The 16,339-nt window shown below is 40.6% G+C and overlaps 1 protein-coding gene across 1 annotated transcript; it reads left to right on the top strand.

The window, feature by feature from the left end:
- The first annotated feature begins 5,965 nt into the window (after window positions 1-5,965).
- Window positions 5,966-16,050, top strand: UXT (ubiquitously expressed prefoldin like chaperone). Its single transcript, XM_049767395.1, has 7 exons — window positions 5,966-6,014; window positions 6,214-6,320; window positions 7,448-7,529; window positions 7,662-7,729; window positions 8,108-8,215; window positions 15,228-15,291; window positions 15,948-16,050. Exons 2-7 carry the CDS (start codon window positions 6,223-6,225, stop codon window positions 15,999-16,001), a joined length of 474 nt encoding a protein of 157 aa, XP_049623352.1. The 5' UTR covers window positions 5,966-6,014; window positions 6,214-6,222; the 3' UTR covers window positions 16,002-16,050.
- The last annotated feature ends 289 nt before the right edge of the window (window positions 16,051-16,339 follow it).

The following is a 16,339-nucleotide window of genomic DNA, read 5'->3' as shown; positions in this document are numbered from 1 at the left end:
ACACAGACTGGCAAAATGGATCAAAATATTCCATACAGCTTTTTGCTGCCCACAAGAAATATATCTGAATAGTCAGAGAAAACACACACTCAAAGTTGAAGGTTGGAGGAAAGTCATTCAAGCAAATAACTCATTAAAAAAAACTGAGGTGGTTTTATTAATAACAGACTTCAAGCTAAAACGGTTGTAAGGGAGAGGTGAGCATTTTTAATAATCATAGCATGTGTACAAAATGAAGACATAATATTTGTACAAATATACACACCCAAAGAGGGGCCATAAAATATTTAAAGCAACTGCTTATAGACTTGATGACCCAATAGCAAGACAAAATAGAGATTTCAACACTGTCCTATCACCTTTTGGGATATGCTAGTTTTCAAGGATGAAATGGAAGAGAGTGGCTTAGTAGATATGACTTAGTATATAGGGCTTTTCATCACCAGAAAGCTGGATACACCTTCTTCTCCAGTGCACATGGGGAATTCTCCAAGATAGAATCCATGCCTAGCCATAAAACATACCCTCATGAAATCAAGAGGATAGAAATTGTATCAGATTCTATGAGGATCAGGCCTCCAACAACAAACTAGGAACAGATCACTAATGTTTTTCTTTACATGGGCACGAGTTTGTAGATAATGGACTCCTCTCTGAGTGCCAAACCTAAAATGTAAACAATCCATGCCCAGGGTGTATATAGCCCCTTTTATATATTATCCCTCCTCCTCCTTTTAGAAATCCTTCTATTCTCTCATTCCCCCAATCCTGATGCATTTATTCTTCCTTGTTTAACTCTCTTTACCCTCAGTTCTTAACTCATTAGGTACCAAGACCAATTTCCTGCCCCTATAAACCATCACTCAGCTCCCAGAGCGAAAGAACAACCTCTCAGTCCCACATCTCGTGCCTTGGCAAGAAACTACAACCAACATTCCTACTGACTCATGCTTTGTGGCCCTTCTCACTCTCTCAAATGTGGACTGTTGAATGCTACAATTCAGCTTCAGAAAGACCCCCAGCCCAAGGACACTACCTCATCTCTTATGGCTGCAAATTATTTCTCAGATTCAACAATACCACGGCATGTGAAAATGTGCCCTGGATTTCAGCACCCACAAGAGTATCTTAAAAGACTTAATGGTGAAGCCTTTATTTTCTTTATATGTTTAATACCTCTATAACAATACCTCCTACTTTGTATATTCCCAAATGTAAGGTAGCCCCTTAAACACCTTTTTTATTTCTTTTTAAATTTATTTTATTTATTTCTTTTATTATATATTCATAGATTTTTTTCCTCTTTAACTTCACCTGTTTTGCTACTGCTTAGTACAAAAACATACAAGAAAAAGTCTTGCCTGGGATGAAAGCTCAGGCCAAAACCGGGGCACAAAGATTCTGTAGCCTGACATTCTTACCCCAAATGCACCGGCAGTATAATATGGCACCATTCCTTTTTGCAAAGGCATACTATAAAAGCTAGATATTTTATATAGAGAAACAAGCTCTCATTTACTAGAGATAAGAACCCATACATTTTATAATACAAGGGCACCTCCCACCCTGAACATGTGTCATGTGAACCCAACTTAAACTCCATGTGACCTAGCAGTAACATTCCAATCCTGAGACCTAGACCTCAGACATAGAACCGACATAGTTGCCCTCAACAGCACCAGGAATGAAACTCCCCACCCCGAAAATTCCTAATACCTTTCTAGCACCAACTTGCACTAGTTTTGATATGACATCCTGACAAAGAGGAAATGGCAATAACTTGATCTAAGGGCAGAATGTCCTAAAGGTAAGATGAAATCAGAAGACACATTGCCCTTTGACCTATGCAAAAACCAAGATTGCCAACTACAGAAGACTGACATTGACAGCCAAGACTGGGCAGTACTTACCCTGGGACCAATAAAAAAGACCCTAGCCTAGGATTCGGCCTAGGATCTGAACAAAAACCAAGATCTCCAATCCCAGAAGTCTGACTGTGACAACTGTGATGGAATAGAACTTCTGGAATCATAATATAAAAACTTTATTCCAGGCTTTGTCCTAGGAGCTGTGCAAAAATTGAGATCACCAGTGATAAAAGACTTATTACAACAACAGTGATGGAACAGAACTTCTAGAACTATAAAGAAAGACTATTCCTAGGCTTTGTCCTATGACCTGTGTAAATACCAAGATATCGAGTTAGACAGGCCTGATTATATCATCCACAACTGAGTGGAAAGATGCCTGGTACCATAAAAAGACCTTGGGGAGAGAAAAAGAGGGTACATGGAGCTTATAGTGGTTCTCATGACAGTATGCTTCAAGGTTGGAGAAACCCAAAATATTTTTTCTAACTTCCCCAATACTATGCCTTTGCAAAAGAGAAAAAAAGAAGAAGAGGAAGAAGCACAAAACTTTTTATGTAGTTGCTGGTTGGGGTTTTTTGACTGTTTTTTTTTTGTCTTTTTTTTTGTAGTTGCTAGGGTTTTTGTTGTTGTTTGTTCTTTTTGTTTGTTTTTTTTCTTTTTTTGTATTTTTCATGTTATTGCTTTGTTGTTTTTGTTTGTTATTGATTTTTTGTTTTACCTTTTTCTTTTCCCCTTCCCTCTTCTAAATTTAATATTTATAACAATGCAGCCTCTTGTGTTATGATCATATGTAAATGTCCAATATTGCTAATGTACCTGTAAGATAAATTCCTACTAGTACAATTCTTGGGTCAGAAAATTTAGCTTGTAAAGCATTCAAACTTAAGAGATGGTACAGTAGGTAGGATGCTTATCTTGCACAAGTCAACCAGGGTTGGATCTCCAAGATCACGAAGGTCCTCTGAACACCACCAGAAGTAATTCTTGAAAGGAAAGGAGAGTCGGGAATAAATTATGAGCACCCCTGGATGTGGCAAAACAAGTTTCAAACTTGTAAAAGATCTACCAGATGAAAGAGCCCTACATATGGCTGGTGGTAGTTTGCACAACAATGCAAATAGATTTTATACCCAATAAGTGCCCACAAAAATGATAAGAATAGTAGATTTTGAGTTATGGTTTTACAATAAAATTCAATTACAATAAGAACAAAATTAAAATTATTATTGAAATAATTATTAAATGCATTTAAATAAAAATAAAGTTAAAAAGATAGTCCTGTATTTACTACCCTAATGTATAACAAAATAGAGTCTCTCCATAATAGAGTCTCTCCTACTCCTCAGAACTCTTTTTTTTGGGGGGGCGTTGCTGAGCAATATGTATATATGATAAAAAGATAAAGTGTATGCCATTTGTGACAATAAAAATGACTTAGAGTATATTATGTTAAGTGAAATGTCAAAGAAAGAAATATTGTTAGATTTCAGTCTTATTCGGGGAATGAAAAACAAAAACATATAGAGAGCAAATAGCTCTTCAGAGGGGAAATGAGATAGGGATAATGAGTATTTTTGTAATTTTGTTGTTTGTTTTGAGGGGTTGTTGTTAGGTTTTATTTGGGAGCTACACCAGAGTCAGGGATTACTACCTGTTGTGCTCTCAGGGCTCACTTCTGAGGGAATTTGAGGGGTCTATATGGGGGACTGGGAATAGAACTCAGATCAGCTGCATGCAATTCAAATGCCCTGTCTGCTACACTGTCTCTCCAGTCTCCAGTTAATTTTATTTTTATTTTGGTTTTGGGGCACACCTGGTGGCGCTTGGGGTTGCTCCTGGCTTTATGCTCAGAAATCGCTCCTGGCAGGCTAGGGGGGCCATATGGGATACTGGGAATCAAACCCGGTTCATCATGGGTTGGTCACGTGCAAGGCAAATGCCCTACCACTGTGCTATTGCTCCAGCCCACCAGTCTCCAGTTTAAATGAATATGCATTTGAAATGTTAAAGTTGGAAATATGTTTTTGAAAAGTAGGTCATAGGAGATAGCTCAAAAAGCTAGGGGGCATGCCTTGCATGCCAAAGCCATCTCTGGCATGGTCCCCACAAACACCCCAGCCTAGCACTGCATAGCTTCACAAAGCAGAGAACCTTCAGGCCAAACGGCAGTTTACGAAATTCAAATGGGGTCTGCAACATATAAGGAAAGTGCCATACATCCTGCATTTGATTTCTGTCCTCCTCCAATTTATAATTATTTATTTTTGCTTGTTTGGTGGTCATACACAGTGATGCTCAGGGGTTACTCCTGACTTTGTACTCAGGAATTACTCTTGACAGTGCTTGGGGGGTAATAAAAGATGACGAGGATCAAACCCAGGTTAGCTTGCAAAACAAGCTCCAAACTTGCTGTAATATCTCTCCTGCAACCTTTAATTTTAAAACTTTAAAAATAGCACGTCAGATATAGTTAAAATTACACTTAAAGTGATTGAGATCGATACTGGGTAGGCAATTTTTACTGATTTACTCTATACCCTTTTCCTGTGGGGCAAAAAAACTTATGATAAAGAAGATAGTAATGGGGCATATGTCTTATACCACTTGGATCCTTATACCACTTGGCTCACCTCATTTCCCCAGAATCAGTAACACCTACTGGAGCTTTTGGAGGCCCTTTCACCCCAGCACCAATGGGTTTGACCCTGGTAGTCCTCAACACCCCAGGACTCTCTACATCCTGGGTTCTTAGCATTGAAATGCCTGCCTGATTGACTGAGCATTCCTGAAATTGACCCCACTGCTAGGGAGGTGTCAACTCCCAAAAAGACTTGATATATTTATTAGCTTTCTTAAAAGTTCTGAGAGAACAGAGTTCTAATGAATGGGTGATATGTTTGTTCAAGTCTATTAGCTACATTTCACAAAAAGTACTTTTCACTTTTGGGTAGAGGGGAGAGAATGGCTCTAGAGGCGGTTGCCCAAATTTGAGGAAACAGCATCTAGTAGTCCAGGCATCATGGACTCCTTCAGGCTCAGAGACCAATTTACTAAATCAGATATTATTATTTGAAAATCTAACAGGAGACATAAATGTATTCAGTAACCTGATCTTCCTATGAAATAATAAACAAATAAATAAAAATAAACAATAATAAACAGATAAATAATATAATAACATAAATAAATAATAATAACACAATAAAAACATAGCAACTATTTGTAAGTGCAAGTTAGGCAATCTTAGAAGACTAGCAACTCTCCATTTGACATTAGTATTAAATTAGGTTTTTAGACGCAGTGCGTTGTCAATCTCTGCTTGAACCCGTTATGGAACACAAGTTCCAGAACTGGAGTTGGTTAAAAAAAATATTAAGAAGAGATGATTCCCTCCATAGAAAATTAAAAAAAATTTTTTTCTAGTCACTCCCATGATCAGAGTTAAGATGTTAATATACTGGGGCCGGAGAGATAGCATGGAGGTAAAGCGTTCGCCTTTCATGCAGAAGGTCATTGGTTCGAATCCCGGTGTCCCATATGGTCCCCCGTCCCTGCCAGGAGAAATTTCTGAGCATGGAGCCAGGAGTAACCCCTGAGCACTGCCGGCTGTGACCCCCCCCCCCCAAAAAAAAAGATGTTTATACACATGTAAGTAATCTTGTCCTGCTTCCAAAACTTTCACATTATTTGTATTGTTTGTTTTGGGGTCACACCCGGTTCAGGAATTACTCCAGGCGGTTATCAGGGAACCTTATTTAATGCCAGGGATCGAATCCGGATTGGTCACATGCAAAAGAAGAGCCCTACCCTCATTACTATCGCTCCGACCCAACTTTCACTTCTTTTAAAATCTGGACTTTTAAACAGTGAAGCACTTTGCTCCCTCTATCCATCTCCACCAATGAGTTCCACCTCTCCCGAGTCGGACAAACCCCCCCCCCATAGGATGAGTCCACATCCCCCTCCCCTCCCACGCCGCACTGTCTTCCGTAATTTCCATCCGTGAAGACTGGTCCTTCTCGTCTCCACCTCCGTAGTTTTCCTTGGTTCAGAAACACCCCGCCCACTTCCCATACGTCATTCACCGGCGCCACCCGGAAGACGCAGTTCTTAGCTACGGATCGTTTTGCTGGTGGTTCTAAGGTAATAGCAGCATTTGGCTGTCCCTGGGTGGTGGGGTCCCAAGTCGGGAAATGCAGAGTGTGGAACCCCCACCCTCACCCCATACGACTACAAGAACTGGAGTGTCCATTCCTAACGTTGAGAAGTTGCAATTGCATAGCGCATGCGGCCAACGTGTAGTCAGAATATCTCTCTTCTCCCGTTTCTATTTATTCCACAGGAGCCCATCATGGCGACGCCCCCCAAACGGCGGGCGTTGGATCCCTTGGGAGATAAAGTGCTGCGCTATGAGACCTTCATCAGTGACGTGCTGCAGCGGGACCTACAGTGAGTGACAGCACAGGGGCTGAGGTGTTTGGAGCATTCCACGTGGTGGATGGGGCGTTTGCTATTGGGGGACTAGCTTTCTGATTGGTGAACAAACTGTTCAGTACCGGACCCATAAGCTCTCTGTGCTGGTAGGAGGGGCGACATATGGGGTGCGATTTCGTCTTTGGTCTTGCGGGCCTGTGGTGTGGAGGAGAGGATGTTCGTGCATGCTCCACCTCTAATGTTGCCTGACATTTTACAGCTATATAACTAAAGTCAAATTTCAAGTTCGAATCTGGCTGGGGAATTTTACCATCAGTGAGAACATGTTCCCTTGCTGTTTTGTTTCCTCAGTTTCCTCACCTGTGAAGTGGGGGAAAATTAATGGAATCATTCTCATGTGGTTCTCATTTTTCTGTATTTATTCAGGAAGTAAAGTGTTAAGGAATGGGAGATTTTTCTAGTGTGAGAATGGTACATCTGATTGGAGGAAAGCATTCTGACTAGTGTATAATATACTACTAATAAACATAATATAATAAATAATACTATTTATAGTATTTATACTATAAATAATAATATAATATATTATAATATAATAAATAATACTAATAAACATAATACTAACAAACAACTAATACATAAACAGGACTTACTGTTTGACATACTTAATCTCTAAAGCTTTATAAAGTAAAGATGCATTAATTCTCCTAATGACTATTCAGTAATACATTTAGTCCTTAGGTGAAATCAAGTCCCAAAGAGGTTACTTGGGGCTGAAAAGATAGTACAGTGGGTAAGGCACTTGCCTTGTATGCGACCAAATGGCTTTGCATATAATCACCACTGCATATGATCCCTAAAAATCTCCAGGAGTGGCCTCTGAGCGCATAGTGAGCACAACACAGTGTGGCCCCAAAACTAATAAGAAGCTACTTATTTGTCAAAGGTACACAGCTGCCTTGTTTAAAAAATAAAAATAGCCAAGACTTAAACCAAAACAGTCTGGCTGTGACCCAAACTTAACTTATGCATTAAAATGCTTTTTAGGCTGATGACAAGAGGGTGTCAAAGGGTCATGATGTGAGGCATCCCAGGAGGTACAAGACTTTCTGTTGATCATCATTTTATTATTGTCCCATTAGAAAGGTGCTGGACCATCGTGACAAAGTATATGAACAGCTGGCCAAATATCTTCAACTGAGAAATGTCATTGAGCGAATCCAGGTAAAGACACCAGGATTGGGCACCTTTCTGGCAAGTGAAGGCAGTAAGAGAGAGAGAGTGGTTACTCCAGATGAAAACTTGTCACCTGAACTGAAAGTAAACGACTGACCTCTTTTTTTCTTGACCCTACAGGAAACTAATCGCTCAGAATTATGTATGCAAGTTGATTTGGGCTGTAACTTCTTCGTTGATACAGTGGTGTGAGTGTCTGCCTGCTCAAGTTTCAATTTCCCCCACACTCATTCATCCATTCATTCAAAAAAATTAGGTATTTTTAAGTGGCTATTATGTATATGATACTGTGGTGTGAGTGTCTGCCTGCTCAGTGGTGTGAGTGTCTGCCTGCTCAAGTTTCAATTTCCCCCACACACTCTCATTCATCCATTCATTCAAAAAATTAGGTATTTTTAAGTGGCTATTATGTATATGATACTATGCCAGGCTCTAGGAAGATGATAGTAAAATAAAACAATCCCTGAACTCTCAGAACCTCGATTTGGGGAGGGAAGTTTAAAAAACAAAAAAGATATAATATGTTAAATATGATAAAGCCTTCTCTGTTTCCTTCATATCTTCAGTCCAGATGCTTCCCGAATCTACATGGCCCTTGGTTATGGCTTTTTCCTGGAGTTGACACTGACAGAAGCGCTCAAGTTCATTGATCGTAAGAGCTCTCTCCTCACAGAGTAAGTTAATTCAATAGGGATAGTGTCTGAAAGAATCACGATTTGCAGTGCCCCTATCCCTTTCCCGGTGGCTGCCTGGATGATGTATAGGTTCCTCTGCAAAACTAGTAGGATGCCAGAGCTGAACCCCAGGTGTTTCACATAATATACACTCATTAAATCGTCTTTATGTTTTTCATTAACACAAACATTTATTGAACACCTACTGTGAGCCAGGCTCCATGTTTGGCAGTGAGGAGACTGCAGTGAACAAGACAAAAAGGTTCTTTGAAGGATTCCATTGTAGAACCATACTAGTATACATTTGTACATTAATGACCAGATCCCAGAAGTCTCAGCCTATAAGTCAATAACAATAAAGCAAGTTACACAGTTACCTTGCATTTCTTATACTCTCCCAACACTGACCTAGACTTCTTTAAGCACCCTTAGAATAATCCCAAGTGAGGGCCATTTTCCAGGCTTTTCTTTTTTCTAGCAGGTCTCTTTCCCAAGTACCTGCATTCTTTCTTACTTAATTCAGTTCTTATTTCAGTGTCCTTTCTGGGCCAGAGCAATATCTCAGTGGAATGGAATACATACTTTACATGCAGAAGACTGGGATTTGATCCTTGGAATCATAAAGCACTATCAGTTGTGGCCCCAAAAACCAAAATGGATAAGCAAAGGTCACTTCATCAACTAGGCTCTCTATTAAAACTTTAAAATTAAAATACATGAAGCCAGAGAGATAGTAGATATTCCAGAGGGTAGGGCATTTGCCTTACATATGGTCGCCCTCAGTTTGATCCCCAGCACTCATATGGTCCCCTGAACCTGCCATGAGCACAGAGTCAGGAATAAACCATGAGTACTGCCAGGTATTGCCCAAAAATAAAAACCAGAAAATTAATCCCTATAACTCTCGATTTCCTCTCTGTATTCTCTATCACTCACAGCTTCCTAAGTATATTGTTAGGGCTAGAGCAATAGTATAGGGAATATAGCAGTTTCTTTGTAAGCAACTGAGGTTTGATCTCCAGCACCACATAAGGTTCTCCAAGCCCTGCCATGAGTGATCCCTGAGCACAAAGCCATGCCAGGAGTGATCCCTGAGTGCATCACCAGGAATGTACACTCACATACACACACACACTTTACTAAGTATTTTTTGATTTTTGAGACACACCAATGATATGTGGTATTCTCTGCTCAGTGTTTAAAATTGTTCCTGAAGTGCAGAGGGGACCATGTAGTACTGGGGATCAAACCCAGGCTTCCCACATGCACTACTGTCTCCCTAGTCCTATAATTTCTTTTTAATACTAATTCCCTCATCATTAAGCTTTAAAAAGATAGCTGCTTTGTCTGTACTCCCAAATGATTAGAATAATATACTGCACATAGTAAGCACCCTGTTGTTGAATGAATTTCAAGTAGTTTTCTGGAAACAGATTGAAATAAGAGTTGAAGCAGATCTCTGTAGGTGGTGATGGGGACATTATGAAGGAAGAAAGGATGGGCTCTAGTTGACTTTAAGGTTTTGGTAGGGGAATTGATAGAGGTTTTGGTAGGGAATTAGGAGTATGACTGAAAGTTTGAAATGCAGGTAAGGAAGACTTCCCTGATGAAGTAACATTTGAGTCATATGGATGAATAAAATAGCCATGGAGAGCGTGCCTAGCAAGGATATCAGTGTGTCTGTTTTAGAATCGCCAAAACATGCAGTTAGCCCTCATAAGTGAGTGAGGGGACTCTGAGATATGTTTAGACCAGTACTCAGACCTTTTCTTTTGGAGATGACCATACCAACAATGCTTGAGCATTATACCTGGCTCTGTACTCAGGAATCACTCCTGGCAGTGTTCAGAGAACCATATATTATGCCAGAAATCGAACTAGTTTGGCCTTGTGCAAGGCAAAGACCCTACTTGCTATGTGAATCTCTCCAGCCGTAAAATGAGGTTTTCTACATAGTCAGTGCCAGCCTCCTTGTCTGGTCTTTTTTTTATGGAGGAAGTGTTTTAGGCTACATCCAGCTTTTCTCAGAGTTTACTCTGCTCTGCATTCAAGGATCACTCCTGGCAGGCGTGGGGAGCCAAATGGCATGCCAAGGATAGAAGCTGAGTCAGATTTATGCAAATCAAGTGTCTTATCTGCTATACCATTTCTTCAGCCCTATTGTAAGGTGTTTGATAGACTTGGTGATGAGAAATGTGATTGAATATCTAATTACTTTATTATAATTTGTAGGATTCCAAGTTTAATCTTTCTAGAAGATGAAGATTTAAGTATATGTAGCTATGTTTCTAAAATACTTGGTTACCTGTTGGAGTTACCCAGAATACACTTTGAACTAATTTAATTTCAGGTTATTTTATGTAACTGAAATTGTCAGTCCTTTCTAGATTTCTTTGGGGAAGGAGCTCAGGTCTCTGTATATTTTTCCTGACTACGCAGAAAGAATACAAATTCATTTTGTATTCCTTGTTCCTGTAATTTTGTGTTACAAATTCCTGCTTATGCGACAATCAGGCATAAGCATATGTATTAAATCAGTAGTAATTAATTAAACATACGCCTTTTATGTTACAACTAGCATTTTTATATTTTTATGTTTTATATTTTTCTCCTTTATAGTTCTAAATTCACAGTTTTGCATAGTTGGTTTGGTTTAGAAGGTTCTTTTTTTTTTTTTTTTTGGTTTTTCGGGCCACACCCGTTTGATGCTCCGGGGTCACTCCTGGCTAAGTGCTCAGAAATTGCCCCTGACTTGGGGGGACCATATGGGACGCCGGGGTATCGAACCGCGGTCCTTTCTTGGCTAGTGCTTGCAAAGCAGACACCTTACCTCTAGCGCCACCTCACCGGCCTCAGAAGGTTATATTTTGATGCAGTGGATGCAGGATCTCACACAGGTGAGAAACATGTGCTCTATGACTGGCTTCATAAAGACTAAATTAGTACCATTAAGTAATTGATACTTATTTTGTCAAGTTTGGTCCTCAGGTCCTCTGCTTATGAGTCACTAACCTAGATATAAATATATATATATAGGGGTTCTTTGAGAGCCATATCCAACAGTGCTCAGGAGTCCCTACTGGTAGGGTTCAGGGATCCTATGTAGTGTGGGAGATCGAATCCAGGTTGGCCATGCACAAAGGAAACACTCTACTCACTCTACTATTTCTCTGGCCCTTCCCCAGATGTTCTTGAATGTAGTCTTGCTTCTCTGCAACCCTGCTCCATTTATTTCTTCTTCTACATAGACTCAACCATCTTTTGGGAAGTTCAAGTTGCTCGGAGCAGAGTAGTCAAGTAACTTACTCAACGTATTAAATGCCTACTCTAGGGCACATGTACTTGTGCCCCATAGTTTAGAACTATTAGGACTGTAACAGAAAAAAGCAGACCATAGTCTTTGCCCCTGCACAATTTACATCCTAGTCTGGGGAAACAGACAATAAGTCATTAAAGTTACATGTCACAGGTGATAGCCCAATGAAGAGTAGAAATGAACACTACTGGGACAGACAGTTATGGCTTTACATAGAATGCTTCATTAGATTGAGGAGAGGGAAAAGAGAAGTTGGGTCAATATCTCAGTGGTAGGGCACATACCTTGTATGGAAAGGAGTCCAGGTGGCCTTTTGGTTTGTTATGGGTGGGTCATACCAACAGTGCTCAGGATACTCCTGGCTCTGCTCTCAGAAATTACTCCTGATAGTGCTTGGGGGACTATATGAGATTCTGGGGATAGAACCCACGTTGGCTGTGTGCAAGGCAAGAGCTCTACCTGCTGTATTCTTAAACCAGCCTAAAAGGAGTCCAGGTGTTTGGATGAGCAACTGGGATGATGGAGGTGCCATCATCTGAGATAGGGAAGAGCACTGTAAAGCTAGAGTTCAAGAGCAAGGTCTGGATTGAGAATAAAAATTTAGGGGACCTAAGCAAGGTAGGGTATTTGCCTTACATAGGACCAACCTGGTTTCAATCCCCTGCACCTGGATCACCCCCTGAGCATAGAACGAGCGATTCTTGAGCACAGAGCCAGTAATAAACCTTGAGAACTGCCAGATGTGGCCAAAATATTTTTTAAGTTTTAAAAATATTTAATATGAATATGTAAATGGTCAACACTACTTTTTTCTAATTAGTGTCCTGTGTTGTTGCCATCTACATTCCTTATGCCTCCCAAACTGAGTTTACATTGACAGATAACTCTGAATACATAATAGAATGTGTATTTCTTATAAAAAGCATTGCATGATCTAGCACTTTCCAACCTCTTGGATCTTGTATCTCTTTACTTAAATATGTACTCTTGTACATCTTTCACTTAATTTCTAATACTCTAGTCTCTTGACTGCTCCTCAAAAGAAAAGGCTCTTTTCTGCCTCTTGGCATTTGGGGGTGTGTAGGTGGGTGAATGGCACTTGGGCCACACATGGTGGGCTCAGGGCCTACTTCTGACTACTCAGAGATCACTTCTGGCCCTATTTGGGGACCATAGGTTGTGCCAGGAATAGAAACCATGTCAGCCATGTGCAAGGCAAGTGCCTTATCCACTGTACTATCTCTTCTGTCCTTTCTGGAGGTGTTTTTAGCTTTAGTTGTTTTGTTTTGTTTTTTAATGTGGAAAAACACCTTCCCCAACTGTTAAACTGTTAATTTTTCATTCTTTCATCAGAAAGATCTTCCTTGAACTTTAGCATTGATTAGTTTGAGGGAGGCTTTACTTACCCTGATCATTTAGAGATTTAAAATAATGGACATTTGGGCTTGCTTATCAAACCTGTGTTCTCCCTTGAACACATTTCTCTCTGCTGGTTTCTGTGATTTTTATTAATAAATAATTTAATTGAATCACTATGAATTTCAGTCATACAATGTACAACATCCTTCACCAGTTCACATTTCCCACCAACAATGCCCTCAGTTTCCCTCTTCTCCTCCCCATTGCCTGCCTGTATCAAATATTTTTATTTTCTCATTTTTACATACAGTGGTTTGCAATATTGCTACTGAAAGGGTATGTATTTTTGCCTGTTTTTCCACTTTGGAAAAGCCCATGTTCTCTCTTGAACACATAGTCTTCTCTTTTCCTCACATTTTTCTAAATAAGTTTTATTCAATAAAAACTACCTTGCTTCACTAAAAAATATACAGCTACAGCTCTATAAAAATATACAGCTACAGTAGGGTATTTGCCATGCAAGCATTGAACCCAGGCTCAATCCCTGGCACTATATATGGTTCGTCAATCCTCACCAGGAGTGATCCTTGAGTGCAGAGCCAGGAGTAACCCCTGAACACAGCCAGCTATGCCCCCTCAAAAAGAGAAAAGAAAAGGAATTTACTGCTTGATATAATTTAGCAATTTGAGTCTTGAGTGATTTCAAGCAACTCAAGCCTCCCAAGTTGCTCACTTTGTTATTTTCCTTGGGACTCATTCCAAACACTTTATTCTTTAATAAATTCTATTGACTCTACCTTCAAACTTCATCCAGAATGCAATTGCATCCCATTATCTACACTGCTGCCACTTGGTTGATTCTCCATTGCTCACCTGGATTTCCACAATAACCTCCTCAGTGAATTTCCTTCCTACCAGATCTCTCTCTGCAGTCAATTCTCCACACAGCAGCCAGATGGATCCTCTTAATCTCTGTCAATTCACTTCCCTTCTCTCTGCATAGGCCTTCTCTGAATCTTATCTTAAGTGGAGGGAAAGCCAAAGTCTAGGCCTTGAGGTGATCCACTCCTGTTTTCCCACTCACCCCTCTGACCTCACCTCCTACAGCCCCCCTTCAGTTCTCCAGCCACACAGGCCTCTCTTTGCTAGATTGTAAACAAGCCAGAAAGCTTCAACTTTGGCACCTTTGTATTTGCTGTTATTTGTGTCTGGAATACTCATCCCCTACATTCACCCATTCATTCTCCATATCACCTCTTCTTCGTTTAAAGTCTATACTCAAATATATTTTGGGATTGATCTCTCAAGCAGTGTTCAGTAATACTGGGAGCCTTCTCAGTGATTCTCAACTAACTGGCTCTGCAATTCAATGTGAGGGTCTGAGGATGCAGTGCTTCTGGGGCCCAGCAGTATTGGGTATTACCTGAACCACTCCAACAAGGCTTGGAGAACTCCATAGCTGCTCCCAGCAATACTCAGAGCTGTTGGGGATTGAAACAGTGTTCGCCATATGTGAAACAATTGCCTAACACCTAGACTGTCTCTCAGCCCCTACTTAAATAGCTTCTTTCACTAAAATCATCACCTTCACTTCTTATCTTCCCCATTATCCTTTAAATTTTCACTGTATCTGTCATCTAACATAATGATATATTTTAGTCCACCATTTATATAGTTGTCTCAGTGTGAATGTTAGCTTCATAAGACTAAGATTTTTTTGCTAATTCACTTTGTTACTATCTCCTCTGCCCCTAAAACTACATGACATAGGCATTCAATAGATACCTTTAAATCAGTGCTGGTGGCCAGGCTTGGTTATATAAGGCTAAGTTATATGTCCAGGACATAGGTAGTTCTTGACAGTATAAGAAATGACCATCCTTGGGGCTGGAGAGATAGCATGGAGGTAAGGTGTTTGTTTGCCTTGCATGCAAAAGGTCAGTGGTTCGAATTCCGGCATCCCATATGATCCCCTGAGCCTGCCAGGAGCGATTTCTGAACATAGAGCCAGGAGTAACCCATGAGTGGCGCCAGATGTGACGCCCCCCCCAAAAAAAACCAAACCAAAACAACAACAACAACAAAAAATCATCATCCTTGGGGCTGGAGCAATAGCACAGCAGCAGGGCATTTGTCTTGCGTGCAGACAACCTGGAACAGTTCCAGGTTCGATCCCCGGCACCCTATATGGTCCCCTGAGCCTGCCAGGAGTGATTTCTGAACTTAAAGCCAGGAGTAACCTCTGAGCTCCGCCATGTGTGGCCCCCAAAATAGAAATAATCATCCACTGTTGGTCATAAATTAGGCCCACCCACTTCACCCTTTATTTTTCTCCAGGCTCAGCAACAGCCTCACCAAGGACTCCATGAATATCAAGGCCCATATCCACATGTTGCTAGAGGTGAGAATACTCACCCCGTCAAACTGTCTCTGTGTGTAGGGTGGTGGGTGATCTGAGCTAAGAGAGGGCCAGAAACTATCTTTCCTTCTAAACTGGAACCAAGCCAGAGCTAGGCTCCAAGAGAAGGGAGATAAAAACACAATGGAATATTATGCAGCTGTCAGGAGAGATGAAGTCATGAAATTTTCCTATACATGGATGTACACGGAATCTATTATGCTGAGTGAAATAAGTCAGAGAGAGAGAAAAACGCAGAATGGTCTCACACATCTATGGGTTTTAAGAAAAATGAAAGACATTCTTGCAATAACAATTTTCAGACACAAAAGAGAAAAGAGCTAGAAGTTCCAGCTCACCTCAGGAAGCTCACCACAAAGAGTGATGAGTTTAGTTAGAGAAATAACTACATTTTGAACTGTCCTAATAATGAGAATGTATGAGGGAAATGGAGAGCCTGTTTAGAGTACAGGCGGGGGTCAGGTGGGGAGGAGGGAGACTTGGGACATTGGTGATGGGAATGTTGCACTGGTGATGGGTGGTGTTCTATACATGACTGAAACCCAAACACAATCATGTATGTAATCAAGGTGTTTAAATAAAAATAAAAGTGGCAGAGCCTGAATACAGTTTTTCAATTTCTTCTGTTTCTTTTTCAGGGACTTAGAGAACTTCAAGGTCTACAGAGTTTCCCAGAGAGTCCTAGCCATTGACTCCATCCAGTGCCCTCCCTGGTCTACCAACATTAAAGAGCCGAATGCCTTTGAGTCATGTGGCCCTTCTTTTCCCCCTTCACCTCTGTTTCTAAAACACAACGCTATTAGGAGATTCAGAGAGCTAGTCTTTGTATGAAACCCTTAAAGCACTTAAGTTCCTCCTCCAGCCTGTTGCCTGGCAGCCTTCACTGCTTCTGTATGTGCTCTAACCTCTCTTCTGTTGCCTTGGCAACTGGACCCTGCGCCAGACCCTTTTATTACTTTGCATGGGCTCCACTTTTTTGTCTCGATAATAGGCCAACTCGGTAAAATTGATTTCCAACGCAATCATCCTT

Source organism: Suncus etruscus, chromosome X (genome assembly GCF_024139225.1).
Source record: "Suncus etruscus isolate mSunEtr1 chromosome X, mSunEtr1.pri.cur, whole genome shotgun sequence".
NCBI lineage: Eukaryota > Metazoa > Chordata > Mammalia > Eulipotyphla > Soricidae > Suncus > Suncus etruscus.
The sequence above is the reverse complement of the archived record's forward strand: the minus strand, read 5'-3'. Positions and strand labels throughout refer to the sequence as shown.

What these genes read in the sequence shown, in the direction of transcription:
- UXT (XM_049767395.1), top strand. Translation starts at nt 6,223, where the DNA reads ATGGCGACGCCCCCCAAACGGCGGGCGTTGGATCCCTTGGGAGATAAA. An exon ending in ATGTCATTGAGCGAATCCAG is followed by an intron (nt 7,530 to 7,661) that starts GTAAAGACACCA and finishes TTGACCCTACAG; the next exon opens with GAAACTAATCGCTCAGAATT. An exon ending in TTCTTCGTTGATACAGTGGT is followed by an intron (nt 7,730 to 8,107) that starts GTGAGTGTCTGC and finishes TCATATCTTCAG; the next exon opens with TCCAGATGCTTCCCGAATCT.